This window comes from Trematomus bernacchii, unplaced genomic scaffold (assembly GCF_902827165.1).
Source record: "Trematomus bernacchii unplaced genomic scaffold, fTreBer1.1, whole genome shotgun sequence".
Lineage (NCBI taxonomy): Eukaryota > Metazoa > Chordata > Actinopteri > Perciformes > Nototheniidae > Trematomus > Trematomus bernacchii.
In genome coordinates this window covers 20199023-20217380 of record NW_022987564.1, presented here as the reverse complement: position 1 = coordinate 20217380, position 18358 = coordinate 20199023, and the positions used below count along the sequence as shown (strand labels likewise).

The window sequence follows — 18358 nt, the reverse complement described above, 5'->3', positions numbered from 1 at the left end:
ATGAACATGCTGCACATGCGCAGTAGGCCCAACGAAACTTCCTGCAAAATAGTGCTCCCTAACAACAGACAAAGCTTGTGGATTCAGTGGAAGACGCTTGATTAAAAGCGTTTCTCGTGCACTCCTTCAATGGTAAGACTGGATTTAATTATTTTTGGTGTGTCGGCAGAGTTTGTGTTGTGATGAGCTTCGCTGTTTGTGTGCAGTGGCAGTGAGATGCTTTCACACGATGCCATTTCAATACCCACTCTAATGGCTGCTGCGGGTTCCGACTAAGTACTGGAGCGGAGAACTTTAATGCCCGGGCAAAACTAAGTCACTTACAGCCAGCGTAGTCATATAACTTTCTTTAACCCGAGACAAGTAAGCTAGTGTACATGGGAAATCTTCAGAGAGTGACACTTTTTGTTAATATAATTGACATTAAAGCGCGTTAATGTATTGACTCTGTTTGCTAACGCTGGTAAGCTAACGTTTCTGCTGGAAAGCCTGCACGGTGGCGTCTAAATGCTGCAATGCTAAGCTTAATTAATGCCTGGGATAATAACTCATAGCAGCAGATAGCGTTAGTTGTCTTTATCTAACTTAATGTGTGTTGATTGGGCAAATTATGTTCATTCCTATCTGCGTTTAAATTAAATATAAATTAGCTACTCTCCCAGGAATTAGCCTGATGTCAGACTTCACCTTCACAGCAAACTGTCTTCGACTAGGTTATTTGCTGGATTCAGCTAACGGAACGGTTGTCGGCTAACATTTGCAGATGACATGGAGAGGGGCTTTGAGGCGATGCTTTGCCTGGATGTCTGCCAAACGGTGTGAATGCTGTCTGTGCAGGACAAACAGTACTGCAGACATGGGTGTTAGATCAAACAGAGGTGTTGGCACTGAGGTGTCGAGAGTATTTGTCTTCATAAGAGATGTATTTGCTGCAACCAATGTGAAATAATTTGAATCCAACAAGAAAGTGATCAGAACCGCCCTTTACACACACAAGGAACTCGACTTTTTGTTTATGGCATTACTCAAAATGCAATTACAAAACAAATAGAAATAACATCAAGGACAAGGACCACAGAGATGGACACATGGTGAAGAATAGAGAGCAGGAACAACTGGTGCAAAGACATTGATGCTGAAGGGACTTTATGATGTCTGGAAAGTAACTGTTCTTGTGCCCAGTTGATTTGGCTTACAGAGTTCTGTAATGTAACCAGAGGGGAGAGGTTCAATCAGGTTATGTCCAGGGTTAGAGGGTCTACACTACAGTGATGGAGACATCCAGATCCTGACTCTCGACGAGTACCAAACCAGGCTGCCAGCAATATTGTTTGGAACCTCACTTACAACAGTCCTTTAGGATATATAGACTCTGTAACTTAACAACAATAGTTCTGCGGAAGACCTTAAAGTAAAAAAATGTATAGGTCACAAATACCTTTTCTGGAAGAAACAATGACTGTAAATTCTCTGGAAGGTTTATAAGAAAAGTACGACAACTATGTTATTGTATTTAAAGGAACTCTGGGTACAAGTGATCAGTTTGTAGTCTTAAATCAACAATTCCTTAAAAACTGTCTCAGATGATTGTCCATTTCCCTTTTTATAATTACTATAAAGTTACATGCGTCTTTCTAAAATGCTTTTCGGAAATTGTTACCCTTAAAATAAGAATTTTCTGAGTAATATTGTCAAATAAATAGTAATATATTCCTAGTTGAGTGAGTCCAACACCATGGGTACAGGTTTGTACTCTGGACTAATCTGTAGCGGAACAGATGTCTGAATCTTTCACAGCCAAGAACCACTGAAAAGATGGAGATTATTTTTACACTTTTACTGTAAAATCTTATCTGAAAACAACAAAAAACACAAGATACATTTATTAGAAAGATGTTAAAACATATTTTCACCATCAGACAAAATAACCGTTAATCAATGCAATTGAAATCAAATCAATTTGCTGCAGGTTACACTGTACCAAAGGAAAATACCACAGGCAAATTAAGTTGACAAACATTGATCAACTTAACATGCACAGATTTATATCAAGAGTTTTCTATTTAGGCATTTCAAACTGATTTTTTTAAAGATTAGAATGTTGTCTATGATTTATGTGACAGTTACAATTTTAATTGTATTTGTTGAACTATAGAGCCTTTTGATTAAGATTACATATTCCTTTTTTAGAAAATCATCATTGGTCAAATAAATGAGAATTTATTTCCAGTAAAGTCTAACACATTGTTAGATGTTTTGTTTAGCGCTCCATCTCCATGGTCTGTGATGTCCCCTTGATACTCACTTGAAGCTGATCCTGTGTCAGGGCGATGATGTTCCTCGAACGTCGCGCCATTCAATCTGAGTGTTGTTGAGATGCTGGCAGAGGTAGCTGTGACCAGCTCTGTCAACATCAGGAGTGACGGTGGCTTTGAACTCAAATCTGTCAAATGAGCAGCAGCAGTGTAACACCCTCTAAACCAGGGGTCGGCAACCCCTGGCACGCGTGCCACCAATGGCACGCGGCACCGTAACCAGTGGCACACTAGGAATAAGTGGAATAAGTGTACAAAATATTTATTTTATTTTCGGATCCTGAACGAGACCGCCGCCAGAGCGCGTCTCCCCGTTACCTGCAGAAGGAAGTCATGCACGCAACGCAGCCCCACTCTCTTTAACTCCAGGCGACTTTCTGCCGCTTTCCTCCGTAATGCAGTGCTGATAGTTTCACCACAGAGGAAAGCACTTCACAAATTGCATTACCCATAAGGAGCTGTACAAATGCCGCAGTTTTTGCGTGGCGATCGATATCGGCCGATACTCACTCTATGCCGATCGATCGGTGCTCTCTAAAAAGGCCGATCGCGAGACACATGACACTTTTCTCTGTGTGCGGCAAAACAAGTTCGCCAAAATCGCTTCACCAGTCTGGCATTATTTTAAAGGGCCCATGTCATGGCCATTTCCACTGATCATAATTACATTGTTGAGGTATACTAAAATAGATTTATACTGTGCAATTTTCCAAACTCACATTGGTTTCGCATACAGCATCTCTGTCAAGCATGTGTATTCAGCAGTATTCACTTTCTCCACTAAACGACTCGTTGGAGCTCTTGCCCCCCCCTCCCTGTGAGCCTAGTGTGCTCCGATTGGTCAGCTCGGCCACTCGTTCTGATTAGTCAACCACCAGAGAGGCTGCGCCCATGTCAGTGCTTTTCCCGGCTGCTCTCAGCGTAACATCAGTCTTATCATGGCGTCGGTACAGCGGTATATTTTATATACATATATATTTTTAACTGTTGTTATAGAAGAGTGTGACGGCCCCAGGGCCTTTGTCTTACGATGGGGTGGAGCTGAAGAGGGTAATCAGCGCGATCACGGACACCTCCGGACACAGTCTCTCTCCAAAGCGGCTGCAGGAAGACTAACTCTGCGATCCTCTCAACCACCTGTCTGTGTCTCTGCATTTACCACAATAAATGTGCCGTGGTTTTGTAAACTCGTGTATGTCTCCTTGTCTTTCCGTTGTGGCCTACGAGCTACTCTCATAACAAAGAGTAAGTTATTTTTACCCGTTATAAACTACTACTGTTTGATGAGAAATCAAATCATGGTTTGCTATATGAATTCAGGGAAGAAAGGATAGGCCTTTCCATTAAACTTTATTTTTAGAAATGTACAAAATGAACATAAATATACATATATACACACGGTATATCATTCATTCCTCCTCCTCGCATCTTGCCTGCGCACAGTCGGTGCGGTGCCTTTTAGCACCCTCAGTAGTAGTAGAATCCCTTCCCCGTCATGGATTGTCCGCCAGGATCTGGCTGGACGAAATCAAATGCAAATCACAAAATATTAGAGAAACTTAGTTGTTTTAGATTCGTTAGTAGTAGTTGTGTAATGAACAGCTTGCCTGCTAATATGCTAACCTAGCTTTGTTTACCTTGGTAGCTAACACGATATGAACGTTAGCTTGGAGGAAAGGCAACTATAATGCAGTGTAATAAAACTACTATGAACAAAAGCTAGTGGTTCATATTAGGCTAGCAATAACGTGTTTATAATTGCAATCGTATACGGGTATTCTGCTACCATACAATGTAACTTGCATGAATACATTGTTTTGCGCTAGCCTCGTTAGCTACATGCAGTATATGTACGGTCACAATGTACGGTAAATCACAGTACAGTATACTGTATGAGTATTCCGTGTGTGTGACTGCAGACATTCTCCTGCCATGACAAACATGTAAGGCCATCTGCTGACATTGTAGTTGATATATTTAAACGCTAGCAACGTAGCATCACAAAAATGTTTTTCTGACCAAAACTAGCTCTAGCTCCGTGTGTTAGATCGCTACGCCAGCTATAATGTAATTACATTTCGCGACTGACCGGCAAATCACCCGGAGTATACTGTCAATAGGTATTTTGTGTGTGAATGCAGACATTCTCCTGCTATGAGATACATGTATGCAAGGCCATCTGCTGATATTAGAGTTGATATATGGAAACTCTAGCAACTTAGTTAGCACAGTTAGCACTGTGTCAATGGCTTAGCAGTCCAACACAGTTTACACATTTAAACAGTCTTGTTTGATAAATACACAAATAACAATGCAAACTTACAGGTTGTATACCCAGATCTTCCCCTGCTCCAAACGGTCCAAACAAGCTGTGCATATCCGGCCTCAAACTGGGCAATGTTTTGGAAGCTTTCGTCTGTGAAATGCCGGTTCTTAGAACCTCTGGAGGAGGAACACGCCACTGCTGGTGTGGCCATAGCTCTTCGGGATTGGTCCATTTCGTTCCGGGTACCGCATGACATCAGGCGGTACCCGGAACTAAATGGAAGACTCAAATGGGCAGTGACGTATCTCCAACGAGGCGTTTTGGGGAGGTATTTTCTGTGTTAGAGTTTTACTCGCTACAGGGTGTACTTTGAGGGTTTTGACTCTGCACACCGTTTACATGCATAAAAACCTTCATAACACACAAGGGGACGGGTAATAACCGGAAAAGCATGACATGGGAGCTTTAAGGTGTCCGAAAAAGACAATAAAATAGCGGTGCAACGTGTGTGAAGCAGAAATCCTGCAGCTCCACCCGCTGTGACGGACCGGTGAGCGGAGCAAAACACACAAGAGTTAGACCTAACACACTTAGCTATTTTATCTACCTTTGGAACTAGTTATAAATATATTTATTCTTCACTGTCACTCATTACTGGATCAGTGAGCTGCATGAGATACTGATAGGCTGTCAGGAGAGAGAGAGGGGGAGAGAGGAAAAGAGAGCGCTTCCGCTCATTTCTCCCGTGTTATTATCCAAAGTTAATGTAAACTTGAATAATGTAGGCTACTTCATTTGAATGTAACAATTATGTTGGTTGTTGTTTGTGGAAGCGCCAGTGAATGAGCCCCATTAACTGAGTTTTAAACATCACTTTTCACGAGTGTTTTCGTCGAGCTCTTCAACCCCCCCCGGCCCCCCCCCCCGCGTTGATAATTCACGATCGTCGGCACGCTGATAACATTTTTTTTTTAGAATGGCACTTCATATCAAAAAGGTTGCCGACCCCTGCTCTAAACTCAGCTGGAGTGAAAATATGGATATGGATTTGAAATCCAGTTTTATGATGCATAGACTAGGATTTTGAGGAGTCTGTTGTAGGCAGACCTCGTTGCCTCCACTGGTAGAATATTTTATACGTTTTTAAAGTTAACTGCCTAAAACTAATGCACTTGGAGTGCCACTTTAAGAGTCTAGATTAACATAGTTGCTCCCAAATAAACAATGGAATCATAAACGCATTTGGATGTATAGATGTGAATGCTGATGTCTACAGGTGAACGATTTAGAGAAAATGAACTAATTGTGATTAGTTTGTCTGATAATTGAAATTGCGATATTATTCTCGATATTAGGGGGAATGGTGATTTAAAAAACATTATTAACATTATCTTCGGAAAATATATTGTAATAATCTGAGGGATTTAAAATGTGTACTTATTGTTTTATTATTATTTATTGTTTTATTATTATGATGAAGTAGAAAACAGTTTGTAGGCCAGATATTTTCACATATGTTGCCTTTAGCAAATATTGCGCTTATATTTCCTATATTGCAATTGCACTAGTCCATATTGTGGATTCAATGCATTTAATTAATTTTGCAGCCCTAGTGATGACATGACAAAAAACTCAAAGCCTGTAATACAAGTCGGGGTCCATGTTTCAAGACTGGGCAGGGGGGTTGCTGCCCTTCAGCAGACCCTTAATGCATTTCGAGCATTGCGCCCTGGCTGGCAGCAGGGCTCGACAGTAACGGTTGCCAGGTTGCCATTGGCAACCATTCAGAAAAAATGTCAACCACTTCTTGGCCTTTGATTGCCATCAGTGGCAACCACTTTTTAACATAAAGAAATAAGGACAGCAAACAGCTAAATGTGCATCCCAAAAGAGATAAATGTTAATTATCTGTTGTATTAAGAGTGATATTTAATTATTGTTGTGACCAGTCGGAACCTGATACTTAAAGTGGACCTATCATGCTATATTTGAATAATATAGTGTAGGACCATACCTATATAAGGCATATTTATACTTTTTTTTTTTCAAAATACCAAACAGATCATGCATTTTAACCATGCCTCATTTTGCTCAATTTGACATTTTTTAGCTCTGTTTTTGCAAGGGCTGATTATGTGAGAACAGCACCACCTACAGGCCTGGCATATATACTACAGCGTCTCCAGCGCTTTCGAACGGCAATGGCCGTGGCTGTCTCCTCCTGATTGGTGGAGTTGGCCCAATAGCCGTAGCGCCACCGTCCTGACGTCAGGACAGTGTTCAAATCTGGATCAGTTTTTATCAGATCCGTTGCAGCCCCTTTTTTTAGAGATTTGGGTATGGAGGAAAATAGAGAGGGTTGTGTTTTCTGATACTTGGTGAGTTCCCTGGAACACCGGGGACCAGGGCTCGAGCTTAAGGACGTCCCGTCGTCCCGGGGCCGAAAAAAATCGGGTCGGGGAGGATACAAATTAATTTTGGGACGAATTTGGGACGAGAGTTAAAATAAAACCCTGCTAACTCTACTACGAACGACGATGAAAATGAAACTGACTGCACGTTTTGTGTAGCACACAGTTATTAAACATCCTTGTCAACATAAACACACACAAAGCATTTAGCAACCCGCGAAATACACACACACACAGTACGTAGCTACAGCTGTCAGCCAGCCGTACAGCTGTGATGTAACTACAATTTTTTTACCCTGGAGCGGTGCGGAGAAACGAAACTTAACTTATGAAGCAGCTTTTGACGACGCGCTATGCATGGGGCACCCTAGAGGGGGTTTCCAGACATGTCATTGCAGCTGAGATGAGAACTCTCCATCGCATTTAGTCCTTAGCAATATGCTGCGCCTCTCCCCATGTAGGGATGGGTACCGAGCCCCGGTATTAAACGGGCCCCGGGCCGGAATTATTAAAGACAGTGGTACCAACAGTGGTCTTTTTATCGGTACTGGAGACATTTAAAACATACATGTCATATGTATTATTGCTACATGAACATTATATTGCAGTTTTAGTTTCGCCAACTCCTTTTCTAATATGCAATAAGACTACAAAATGCGTCTATGATGTACTTTCCAATCCAGACGAGAGAGCTCTCTCCCCCGTCTGTGTGCGAGGGGGCGGGGCAGTTTGTAAAGGTCCCCTGACTGTGTTACAGACTGTCATCCTGGTTAGGTTACTCTGGGTTCTGTCTTCAGGACAGAGTGTTGGATTTTTTTGTTAATCGGATGGGACTTGATTGGATTCAATATTAGAGTAACTTTCTCGCTTGTGTGTTTTTTTTTAAATATATTTGGCCTTTGTTTATGTGTTTGACTGATTTACTCAAATAAAAAGGTTGATGAATTATCATCTAATGATTTGTATGATGTTTTATTTATGTTAAAGGTCACTTTGAATGATTTTAACTAATGATAATGTAGAAAAACAAATATTTTAAATTCGGGACGGTCCACATTAATTTCGGGACGGCTTCGATTGTATTTCGGGACGGTTCCGGGAGGATGGTGAAAAAAGTTAGTCGAGAGCCCTGCCGGGGACACATATTCATGTATAAAAGACGTACAAAAGTGCATTTTGCATGATAGGTCCCCTTTAAGTTGCAAGTGCATTGATGTGATTACGGAGCCAGAAACCGATGCACGTTTACTCGCGTGCGCGGTGTGTTTGTTTTACAACAAATGGCGAAGCAAATTAAGTTGTTTAACTGTGGGGTAAAAAGTTCGGCCAACCCGTCAACATCTCAAACGAATGTTCAAAGTGATTCAACTGATAAAGCGCAAGATGAACCCGAACAAAAGCAAAGAGGACATTTGTAAAGTCTTGGGAGGCGAAATATATAGAGTGGCGAAGTCCCTCCCCTTCCGGTGGACCTCCATGAGACCTTATTTCGGAAAGAATATGTATTGAAGTCAATGGAGAGAGAAAGATTATCTTTCGATCCCGTTTGAATTGTGCCACGAATTACACATATGATGTTTGTCAATTTAAAAGATAATTTTGCAAGTCAAAAAAAAAAATGTGTCGTAAAACTTTGAAGTAACACATTATTTTGTGTGAAACGCTCAATGAACTACATCTCTTGCACAACAACACACGTCACCAAGATGGCCGTCACTACTGTCTTGTCAAAAAAGTGATTGACTATCCTCACTATCACCACAATGAAACACGTCCAGAAGAATGTCATGCCTGCCTGCCTTCCTTTGATTCTCTCTGAACTGCCTGATCTTTTTAATGTTTAATGTCAACCATTTGTGCAGATAGCATGAAGTAGAAAAGATCGCCGAAGCTAATGTAGCTTAAATGGTGTATTATAGAATGATCACACCGGTGTGACAGTCAGAGTTCCCGTTAGAATAATTATTTGCCGGTCAAAATGTCCGTTAAAGTTTAAATCTTCTGGACAAAATTAGAAAAGTGCCGGTCAAAGGTCTTCTTTGTTATTTATTGAGCTTTAAAACAAATTGATATGATTCGATATTAAACAAACTAATTATAGTAGATTAATTAACTATTCAAAAGTGTACAGTAATTTACAATAACACGGGAATAATAAACTGAGTGCTCTCTCCCTCTCCTGACAGCCCGCCAGTATCATGCAGCTCGCGGATCCAGTAATGAGTGACCCGACAGTCAAACTAAACGTATCTATAACTAGTTTAGGTAGTTTGAGAGGTAATTAAAATAGCTACGTGTGATATTCTAACCTGAAGTGTGTTTTGCTCTGCTCACCGCTGCATGTGATCATGCAGAGCTGCATGTGGACTCGTCAGCAGCAGCTGATCTCTCTCTCCCGTCAGATTAGACTTTACTCGCGTTTATGTCCATATCGATCAGATCTAGCTAGTTCTAGCTAATGATACGACTACCTACTTATTAAAAGACACCTAAACAATAAGCGTCGCTATGCAAACGGGTGAAGCCACAAAGTATAGCGTAGCATTATGCATTTGTTTACATGCCCACCGGAACCCCGAGGCATTACCAACAGATCAACGCACAATCAACCCATACAGGACATCTCTTTCTCCACATTAAGTGTTAGACATTAGAATTGACTATTCTTGTCTGTCACATACTCTTTTGTCTGTCACATAGGCTACTATGCTTGTCTGTCACATAAGTGGCGCAACTGATGCAGTATTGCGCTAAAGGGAAATTATTTTGACCGGACATTTTGACCGGAGAGATTTAGATTTGCCGGTCTTCAGCATATTTTACCGGTCATAGTCCGGTAATTACCGGCTAACAGGAACTCTGGTGACAGTATTCTTCAAAGGGTTCACGAAATATGACTACTACTCTTACTGTTTAACATTTTGGGTTATTTAATGTTACTTCATGTTAAGGCTAATAAAAATTACAAGGCTAAGCCGGCTGTAATGCTAACTAACGTGCTTTCTTCTAGCTAGGTAGCTAACTTGATCCAGCCACTCCTGGTCCTTTCATCAGACGGGAAGCGAAAGAACGAGCAAGACCCATCGCTGGTATGATAACAACCTGGTACTAAGCACACAGGCATCTTGTTAAAGTTATCTTATCTGAGCTATCTCTATTTTAGTGGAGGAAAACAATTATGACATCAGTTATGAGTGACATCGCTTACGCGACTCTGGGATTTGTAGTCTTATATTTCAACAGTTTTACGACAAACTGTGACTTTTTTGACATGGAAATTATTATTTAAGATTGACAAACATCATATGTGTAATTCGTGGCACAATTCAAACGGGATCGAAAGATAATCTTTCTCTCTCCATTGACTTCAATACAAACCTTTTCCGAAATAAGGTCCCATGAGTCCCACCGGAAGGGGAGGGACTTCGCCTCTCTATTCTGCTCCGTTGTCCATTCACTTCCGGTAAAAGTTCCTTCAAAATAAGAGTCCCGATCTTATTACTACCAAAATAAAAGTGCAAAACGAAACTTTACCATAGAAAAATATTGGCATAAAAATATAATCACTTCTATAAAAAGGTAACACATTTTAAATATAGTTAGACATATTAAAGGTAATTTACAGCATTAATCATTCATATCTAATTCTTAACTGTGAATGGTTTTAATTTATTTAACATTAGAAATGTATTAGTCTGGCCAATCCAAGACTTCAATGCTGAAGGGCCAATGGATCTATGGTGGGGATCAGCACAAAGGTCAAGAAAACCCACATTTGAAAGGGAGACAGCGGATGACCAAGAAACTAGTGATCTGTGAAGAACATGACAACAGCTGCACTACTGGTGTTTTGTATACCAGCAATTGAGGGTGGACAAGTTTACTACCACTTAAGTTTCAAATAATTGTGTTAATTACTTATTGTGTCACATGTTCATTATTAAGTTGATGTATAACTGTATAGTATCTTAATTATTTAAAATATAAGGTGACTAAAAATGGCAACCGTATTTTCAGTTTTGGCGACCAAAAGCTGATACCTGGTTGCCAGCCTGGCAACCACTTTTAAAAGTTAGCGTTGAGCCCTGCTAGCAGTAAGGCCTGGGGCCTTGAGCCTACCACGTAGAGAGAGCAAGACCCGATAGCACTAACGTCCAAGACGCTAGTCGACGAGGTCCGGACCAGGGGTGTAAAAGCTTGCAGTCTTAGCTGTGAACCACCACAACTGCGTGCATTTTAAAGCCAAACTAGAGCTGGCCTCGGCTAGTGTTGTAAATAGCAAATAAATTGATACTGAATATTTGAAACTGTTTAATTTAAGTATGGTTCTCCGGATACCAGCTGAGCTTTCTGTGCGCTCTTATCTTAAACACAACAGTTTTTATCTTTTTATTAAAATTCAGATTCAAATTGTTTTAATGTCGATTAAATGTACATAAAAAAGGTCTTTAGCGTCAGCAAAATAAAACAACAATCACCATACGTAGAACAACATAAAGTTCACAAACAATATGCAAAAAAATGTTGCATCTTACTATTAAAGTGCTAAGGGGATTGAACTTCCACTGGAGTGTAGACCATTCAAATATAACAACAGAGCAGGATACTAAGTAAGTAGTATTAACTTGAATAAAATCATCAATAATTATTGCCCTCAATGTTGTCTGTATATACTGGTGGTATCACCAATGGTATTAAATATAAATATTTTTCAGGGTACTGTATTTAAATGAGAAATTCCAGTTTCATGACAACAATAGTCACGACGTACTGCCACAGGCAAGAGGGAAGCCAGCTCCGGGGATAGGTCCCAAAAAAGGGGTTCTTTCAAAACCGAGCGGCTCTCAGAACCTTTTAGAGAAGTACTGCTGTCACTGTGGATGAAGCGCTCCCCACTGCCCTGCTACTTTTCTGCAAAATAGAAAATGCTATATGGACACTTGGCGTAAGATGCAGATGAGAAAGTTTTGCAACTTGGAGTAATGCAAGTGTCAAGTGTACTTGACATATCTTAAAGTTAAGTATGTGGTTTATTTAACATCCGTGCATCATGCCGTGGCCTTATTTCCATTAAAATGTGATACTTCTTTGAGTTCACTTACATAAGCCTACGGTATGTCAGTTAGGTAAATGTCCCGCCGTGGGGGAAAGGCCTGATTAAGCAGCGGACAAAATGAGGTTAGATCTTATCCCCTCGGGGCATCTATTGATACAACAGCTTGCACCTGAGCAGCTAATGCTTCTGGAGAATATGTTTTCTTTTTATAGAGGTAGGGTCACATGTAAAGTGGCACTCTTCCTTAATCCCACAGTAAACACAAGCGTAGTGGAGACATTGTGCAACGTCAGCACAGGAGATTAGACCAGGGTGCCCCACTTCCCCTCCGCCGCCACCTCCCCGCTGATCACCCCTGCGATAGTGGTAGGGGAGGGATGCATCGTTGAGCATTTATGAAACAAGGGGCGGGAAGAGTCACGCATCGGAAAAGTACTTAAGGCATAACCACAATTTATTCTGTGCCCATGCGTTTGTGTAAAGCAGGGTCCCGACGCACTCTCCAGGTGCAGAGAGTAGGCTGAGCGTGCAGACATGTCCGGTCGTCCTGCTGCAGAGATGGTCGACTCACAGGAGCTGCCCGAGCTGCCGGTGAGTGTGCACACAGTTTAACACAACACAAAGTGGAGGGTTGGGGGTTTGCATTAATAACGTTCTCTTCCAATTGGTTTTAAGTTGTAACTGTACATGGTTTTCCGCAAAATGTTTTTACCTAAGTCTTACATTTCTGGTAAATCAACATTCTTTGTTTATTTTCACCTTCGTGTTTGAAGACAGGGAGGGTCATTGATGTCAAGCTTTCTTTTCCGAGGACGCTCTATAACAGTGCAATATTTTACAGTAACACAAAGAAGCAATTATTCTATATGTAGGTGTGTGTGTATATATATATATTTTTTAGGGATATTTAACTTTTATTCCTCTGTATTGTAAGAAACTGAATTTCGATCTCCCTGTCTGTATCTCACACACAGAAGATTGACAATAAAGTTGACTCTGAATAATATAGAAATACTCATCAACAAAGGCCAAGGACATCACATAAGATACATCTCTAACCCTTTGATTAAAAGGGAATCCTTGGTGTACTTTGACTTGTTTTTGCAGATTGTTTCCCTTCTTTTCAACAGAGTATTTAACAGGTTTAAGGTGGTTTTCTTATCTAAGAACACACATGATGAATTTGAGGAGCAAATAGTCTCTGGGTCTATTGCAATGTGAATGTGTTCTATATTTGTTCTCGTGTCAATAAAACATAAAAGAATAACTGACAGCTATTGTTCCAAAGTAATTACTGGGCTCAACAATTTTTAATAATTGGCACTAACTTGTTTGGCTATCGAGCTGATGATGGAATTAGCTCAGGAGTGATAGATCTTCCTTCTCTCCTCAGTTGAGAGTTGCAGCAGCGATCAGGCACGTTTTAGTATATCTATGATGCACTTTGTTCTTGTCTGATTCTTTTGCTTATTTAAAAAAATGTACTTTAGTGTTTTTTTTTTCTTGATATCTGGTGACGGGAAAGTATTTTTTGTATTGACCTTAACCTGGCTACGGGGCTTTTTTGACGATATGAACCATTTTTACCGAAACAAAACACAAGTCTAACACCGAGCCTTTGAATTAGCACTAAGCAAAAGAGTGCTAACGCACTTAGCACATAACTCACGATAGAAATATTTTATACTTCATCGGATCTGCACAAACAAGATATCATATGAAAACTGAGATTGCACAGATTCCAATGGTATAAGTATCATCACTGAGCGACCAAAACCCGCGGCAGCGAAGGCGAAACCAGACAACACACAACTTAGCTTTACGGGGCCAAAACGGCAAATACGTCTTACCTTTGCAGTTTTTCTGATCAAAAGTTGTGTTCAATGGCATTTAAACGCATATAAACGCTGCTGAAGGTTAATCCAATGTCTCTGTGTCACTTTGAAATGATTACTGATAATCCATCATCATATTTATGGCAATAAGCCTAGTTTTCAGAGCGTGACATAGCTTTTGGTTTGGGCAAACTGCGTGCGCATCACTCTCACTCCTCAATGGTAACGTGCAGATGGATTTGAGGAACTTCTATTCTATTGGTGTTAATCACCAAAATCGACCAATGGGTTCCAGAGAAATGGCAAATACTAAGGTTTTTTTTTTGCTAAATCTCTCTAAAAAGGTCAAATGTCACTTGTTTTGCATCAATCTTGATACAGGGTACTTATTATATGTTATAGTTTGGATTCCTAAAGCTTTTAGTCTCCTATCCCATCATTCAAGGGTGGTTTCCACTATAAGTAATGTGTTTTTTTTGGACGGAAACTATAATTTAAATTGTTTTACTATGTTCAATCTTAATTTACTGTAAAATAAAAACATCTATTGATTCTGACTTTTTTCCTACATCCAACTCACAGGTTTATCATTGCTTTGAGAAAAATGTTACCCCTTTTTTGAAGTGAAGATATAGTCATTTGTTCTGGGAATGTCATCTTCGAGCCTGAGACCTGAAAAACAGGCTTGGGGCTTAACTGGTTAAGTATTTCTTTCATAATGTGCTGGACTTTTTTTAAATATCTGATTTTTTTGGGCTACAGTATTGAGAAAGTAAGATGCATATCGCAGTCTTGAAGCAGCATATACAAATAAGCTATTTTTACCTTTTGTTTTGTGTGTTTGCAGGCAAAGAAGGCTAAGCTTGAGATAGACGGTGGACTGGAAGAAGAGCCGAGGTTGGTGTTCAGTGATTTTAGATCTGTTCTTTTTAACTGCTGCCTACTTATTCTGATGGAAAACCAAATCAATACAATAGACTATTCATTAAAAAGAGATTTTCTGCATGATGTCAACACATTTTACATCGAGGATTTGGAATTAAACGTTATATTATATTGCGTCCTCCCAAAAAAAGAATGAAGGATTTTTATTTATTTATTGTGGTTTTACAAATGAAAAGGTTGTTTCTCTCAGATTACTGCTATCCGCCTCGAGGATAAAGGGGCCTGCCTTTCTTTGTGTGCGGCAAGCAGGAGATTCCATTATGAACACTTTCATGGCGGCATAAATGTTGTTCTAAAAGGCACAGCACAAACGAAAATAGACTAAAGCAGAATATTTCGTTAGATAAGAACATGTTGTGAATTTTGGAAATGATAACAACTATATATTTTCAATACATTTTAGCTTTAGACTCGGGTCGTAAACAGTCCCCAAAATGGAACCCTTATTCTCCAAATAATATAATACTAATAATAGGAAAGAGTAATCCCTATATGCGATGCGACGATGCAGGAAGAACTGCTCTTAAAGGAATTAAAAAAAAACATGCAATTTTTTTCCAGTTTTTGACTTGAATATTATTTGTATTTTCCCAGTCATTTAGGTGAGCATAGGGGTCGGGCTGCTGTGTTGGGATCCTCCGAGCAGGAAAGCTCTTACTCTGCTCTGTCCACAGCCCAGCTTGATCCAGGTGAGTGGAACATGTGACAGCTCTCTAGGAATTGTTCCTGGATGGTACTGACAGTGTGTGTGTGATCGCAGGTGATCAGGAACAGTCAGACGCCGGCAGAGGAGCGGCACCTCAAGCATGCGGCGACTCCATGAACTCGTATGCACATCCTGGTACGAACAGAATCTGTCTCGGTACTAAAGAAGCACATTCAAGAAGGCTGCTCTTGTTTGTCAAACTAAAACTGTGTTTTTTGTTTTTGTTTAACAGTTACAGACTCAACGGCAACATCTGAATACACCCAACAGGTTTATCAAGGAAGCAAGTGAGTGCTCTGCATGAAACAAGTGTGATATGTAATCAGCGGTGATGCACCTGTTGCAGTATTCTTTTTTGACAAATTCTATTTTTTTTTTAGAGTCAGACTTTATGATTCCAATTTAATTTCTTACTAAGAACCTTCTTTGTAAGCAACCGCAAATATCTATTCTGGCTATAAAGGCCTTTCATATAGAGTTAAGTAAGTATTAATATGAATCTAAATCTATATATGTATTTGTACAAAATGATGAGTAAGTATCTACTAACAGTAATGTAGAGGTGTGTACTTTATTTCTTCTGCAGCAAGTATTGTTGTGCGGCTTTCCCTACACATACTGTCAAGACAAATGGGAGGTCTCGACAGAAGAGACCACTCTGAGCAGCATGTGTATGTTGTTCCTTTAACAGAAATCTTCTGCTTTTATGCACCCTTTTCTTTATAAAAGGTTCCTGCATCACCTCCTTTAAGAAATTAGATTAAAAAAGGGTTTAATTTGCATTAAAAGGTCTTAATTCTATCTGTTGAATATCTTTACCACCAGTAAAGACATTGGAAGTGGATTTAAAAAATAAATTCTGATCTTGCAATTTCAATTCTAATTCTTATTGACAAGATAATTTACCTGAAGTGAAAAACATTGGTTGTTCAACCAACATGCCTTCATTTTGTTTTTTTATGTTTGTCTTACATTTAGTCTGAAAGACTTTAAAGAGTTTTGAATCCAACTAGCCTTAAAGGTAGGGTAGGTAAGTTTGAGAAACCGGCTCGAGATACACTTTTTGTTATATTCCATGGAATGCTCTTAACATCCGGATAGCAATGTATATCTTAAGTGCTTTGACAAAAAATCCATAAAAAAATGTCATCTGTGGAAGCCGTAATACTGTAAAAAGCACGACCAATCATTTTTGCCAAACTTATCTCGTGCCCTCATTGGTCACGTGTGTGTTGGAGGAGGGGCTCTATAAGGAAGTGGCAGATTTTCTCCGGTTGCGTATTTTCAAATTCTAGCGATCTCGAGCCGGTTTCTCAAACTTACCTACCCTACCTTTAAACTATAGGATTCTATTATAATTCCTGAATTACTTCCAGGCCTGATTTGCATGAACCACATTTAGTCTTGGCCCCAATAATAGATCCAAGGCTTTCTTGGTTACTGCCTATTTGTGGTATCAGTATGTTGAGAAAAATGTTATATTTACTAAGATGTCAAGACCATGGGAAGATTGACACCGCCACAAAGCATGACATTTAAAATGTTTTGTTAAAAGATTATTAAAACAAGGCAATAACAAAACAATGATAATTTTCCTTTTCTTATTCGCAAAAATGATTTCAACTTGTTTTTACATGAATGAAAAACAATCTTAAACATTCCAAAGAAAAAAGAAAGCCCAGGTAAAAACAGTTGGCGCTGTGGGCGCTGTAGGAGAGAAGAGAGCAGAACACGTTGTTGTAACTGGTGTTAAGATAGTGAGAAAATGAGGATTGAAACTGTCTCACATATTAAGTAGAGATGTATATATTTTTGACCACCTGCAGGTTTGCCTAGTTTGATTGTACTGATTTCCTCTCTTTCTCTCTCAGCCCATCAGTGACGTCATACACCAACCAGGTGGCCTTCCCTCCTCTGGCCCAGTCCACTGTGTACTCTGCCTTCCCTCAGACAGGCCAGACCTACGGCCTCCCGCCCTTCGGTTAGTCCCGCTCTTAGTCTAAAGCCTATTTTAACTCTCTACTCACTAAAAACCTAGCACCACCTTTTTATTACTCTGCTTTGGCGCTCTGGAATCAATTTGCTTTTGATCTCTGCCTAAACATCCTGACTGAAGGACCTGGTTTCTGAACTTTGATCCACTCCTCGCGCCGCCTCCTTCATTTTCTGCTTCCATTGCTCTCTTTCCTCTTCAGGTGCTATGTGGCCAGGCATTAAAACTGAGACAGGGCTGCCTGAGGCGCCCTCTGGTGGCCAGCCTGGGTTTCTCAGCTTCAGCACCGCATATACCTCCACCCAGCCCGGCCAGCTGCACTACTCATACCCCAGCCAAGGCAAGCCGCAGCCTCACTGTCTCACAACATAACGCCTTCGCACTCTCTTCAAACACTGGAAGCAATGAAAACTCTTGCAGCAGCACAGCTCTGTCCTCCTCTCTTGTTAATCACTTTATATACTTTAACTTTCCTCTGGCACTGTTTTACTTAAGCTCTCTCTATCTCTAGGCTCAAGCTTCACAACATCCAGTGTGTACTCCAGCATCCCTTCAGCGACAGCCGTCACCACAACCTCCCCCACAGTGGCCCACCAGGTGAGGACAAGACTCTCTCTGTGTGCTAATGTTCATGCACTCATGAGTGCAAGAGTAGGACAGATTTGTAAAAAAAATATATATATTCATATAAACATAGGAAGTTCAAGTAATGGGCAGCAGACAGCTCAACGTCATAAAGGCATCCTGGGGCTGAAAAAAAAACAATAACAAAAAAACAAAGGTGAAACTAAGAATTTTGCAATAAAACGATTAAATACAGATATTTATGTA

The 18358-nt window shown here is 40.2% G+C and overlaps 1 protein-coding gene across 3 annotated transcripts in view; it reads left to right on the top strand.

Annotated features, from left to right (window-relative positions):
• The first annotated feature begins 1 nt into the window (after position 1).
• eya3 (EYA transcriptional coactivator and phosphatase 3) overlaps positions 2-18358 on the top strand; it is a 30031-nt gene continuing 11674 nt past the window's right edge. The window contains exons 1-9 of one of the 3 annotated variants that reach the window (XM_034124617.1): positions 2-132; positions 12532-12639; positions 14731-14780; positions 15423-15517; positions 15589-15669; positions 15767-15821; positions 17406-17515; positions 17730-17867; positions 18039-18124. In XM_034124617.1, coding sequence (XP_033980508.1) covers positions 12583-12639; positions 14731-14780; positions 15423-15517; positions 15589-15669; positions 15767-15821; positions 17406-17515; positions 17730-17867; positions 18039-18124 — 672 coding nt within the window. In that variant the 5' untranslated portion in view covers positions 2-132; positions 12532-12582. The remainder of the gene's footprint in view (positions 133-12531; positions 12640-14730; positions 14781-15422; positions 15518-15588; positions 15670-15766; positions 15822-17405; positions 17516-17729; positions 17868-18038; positions 18125-18358) is intronic. The other 2 variants (XM_034124616.1, XM_034124618.1) reach the window with 2 other exon arrangements.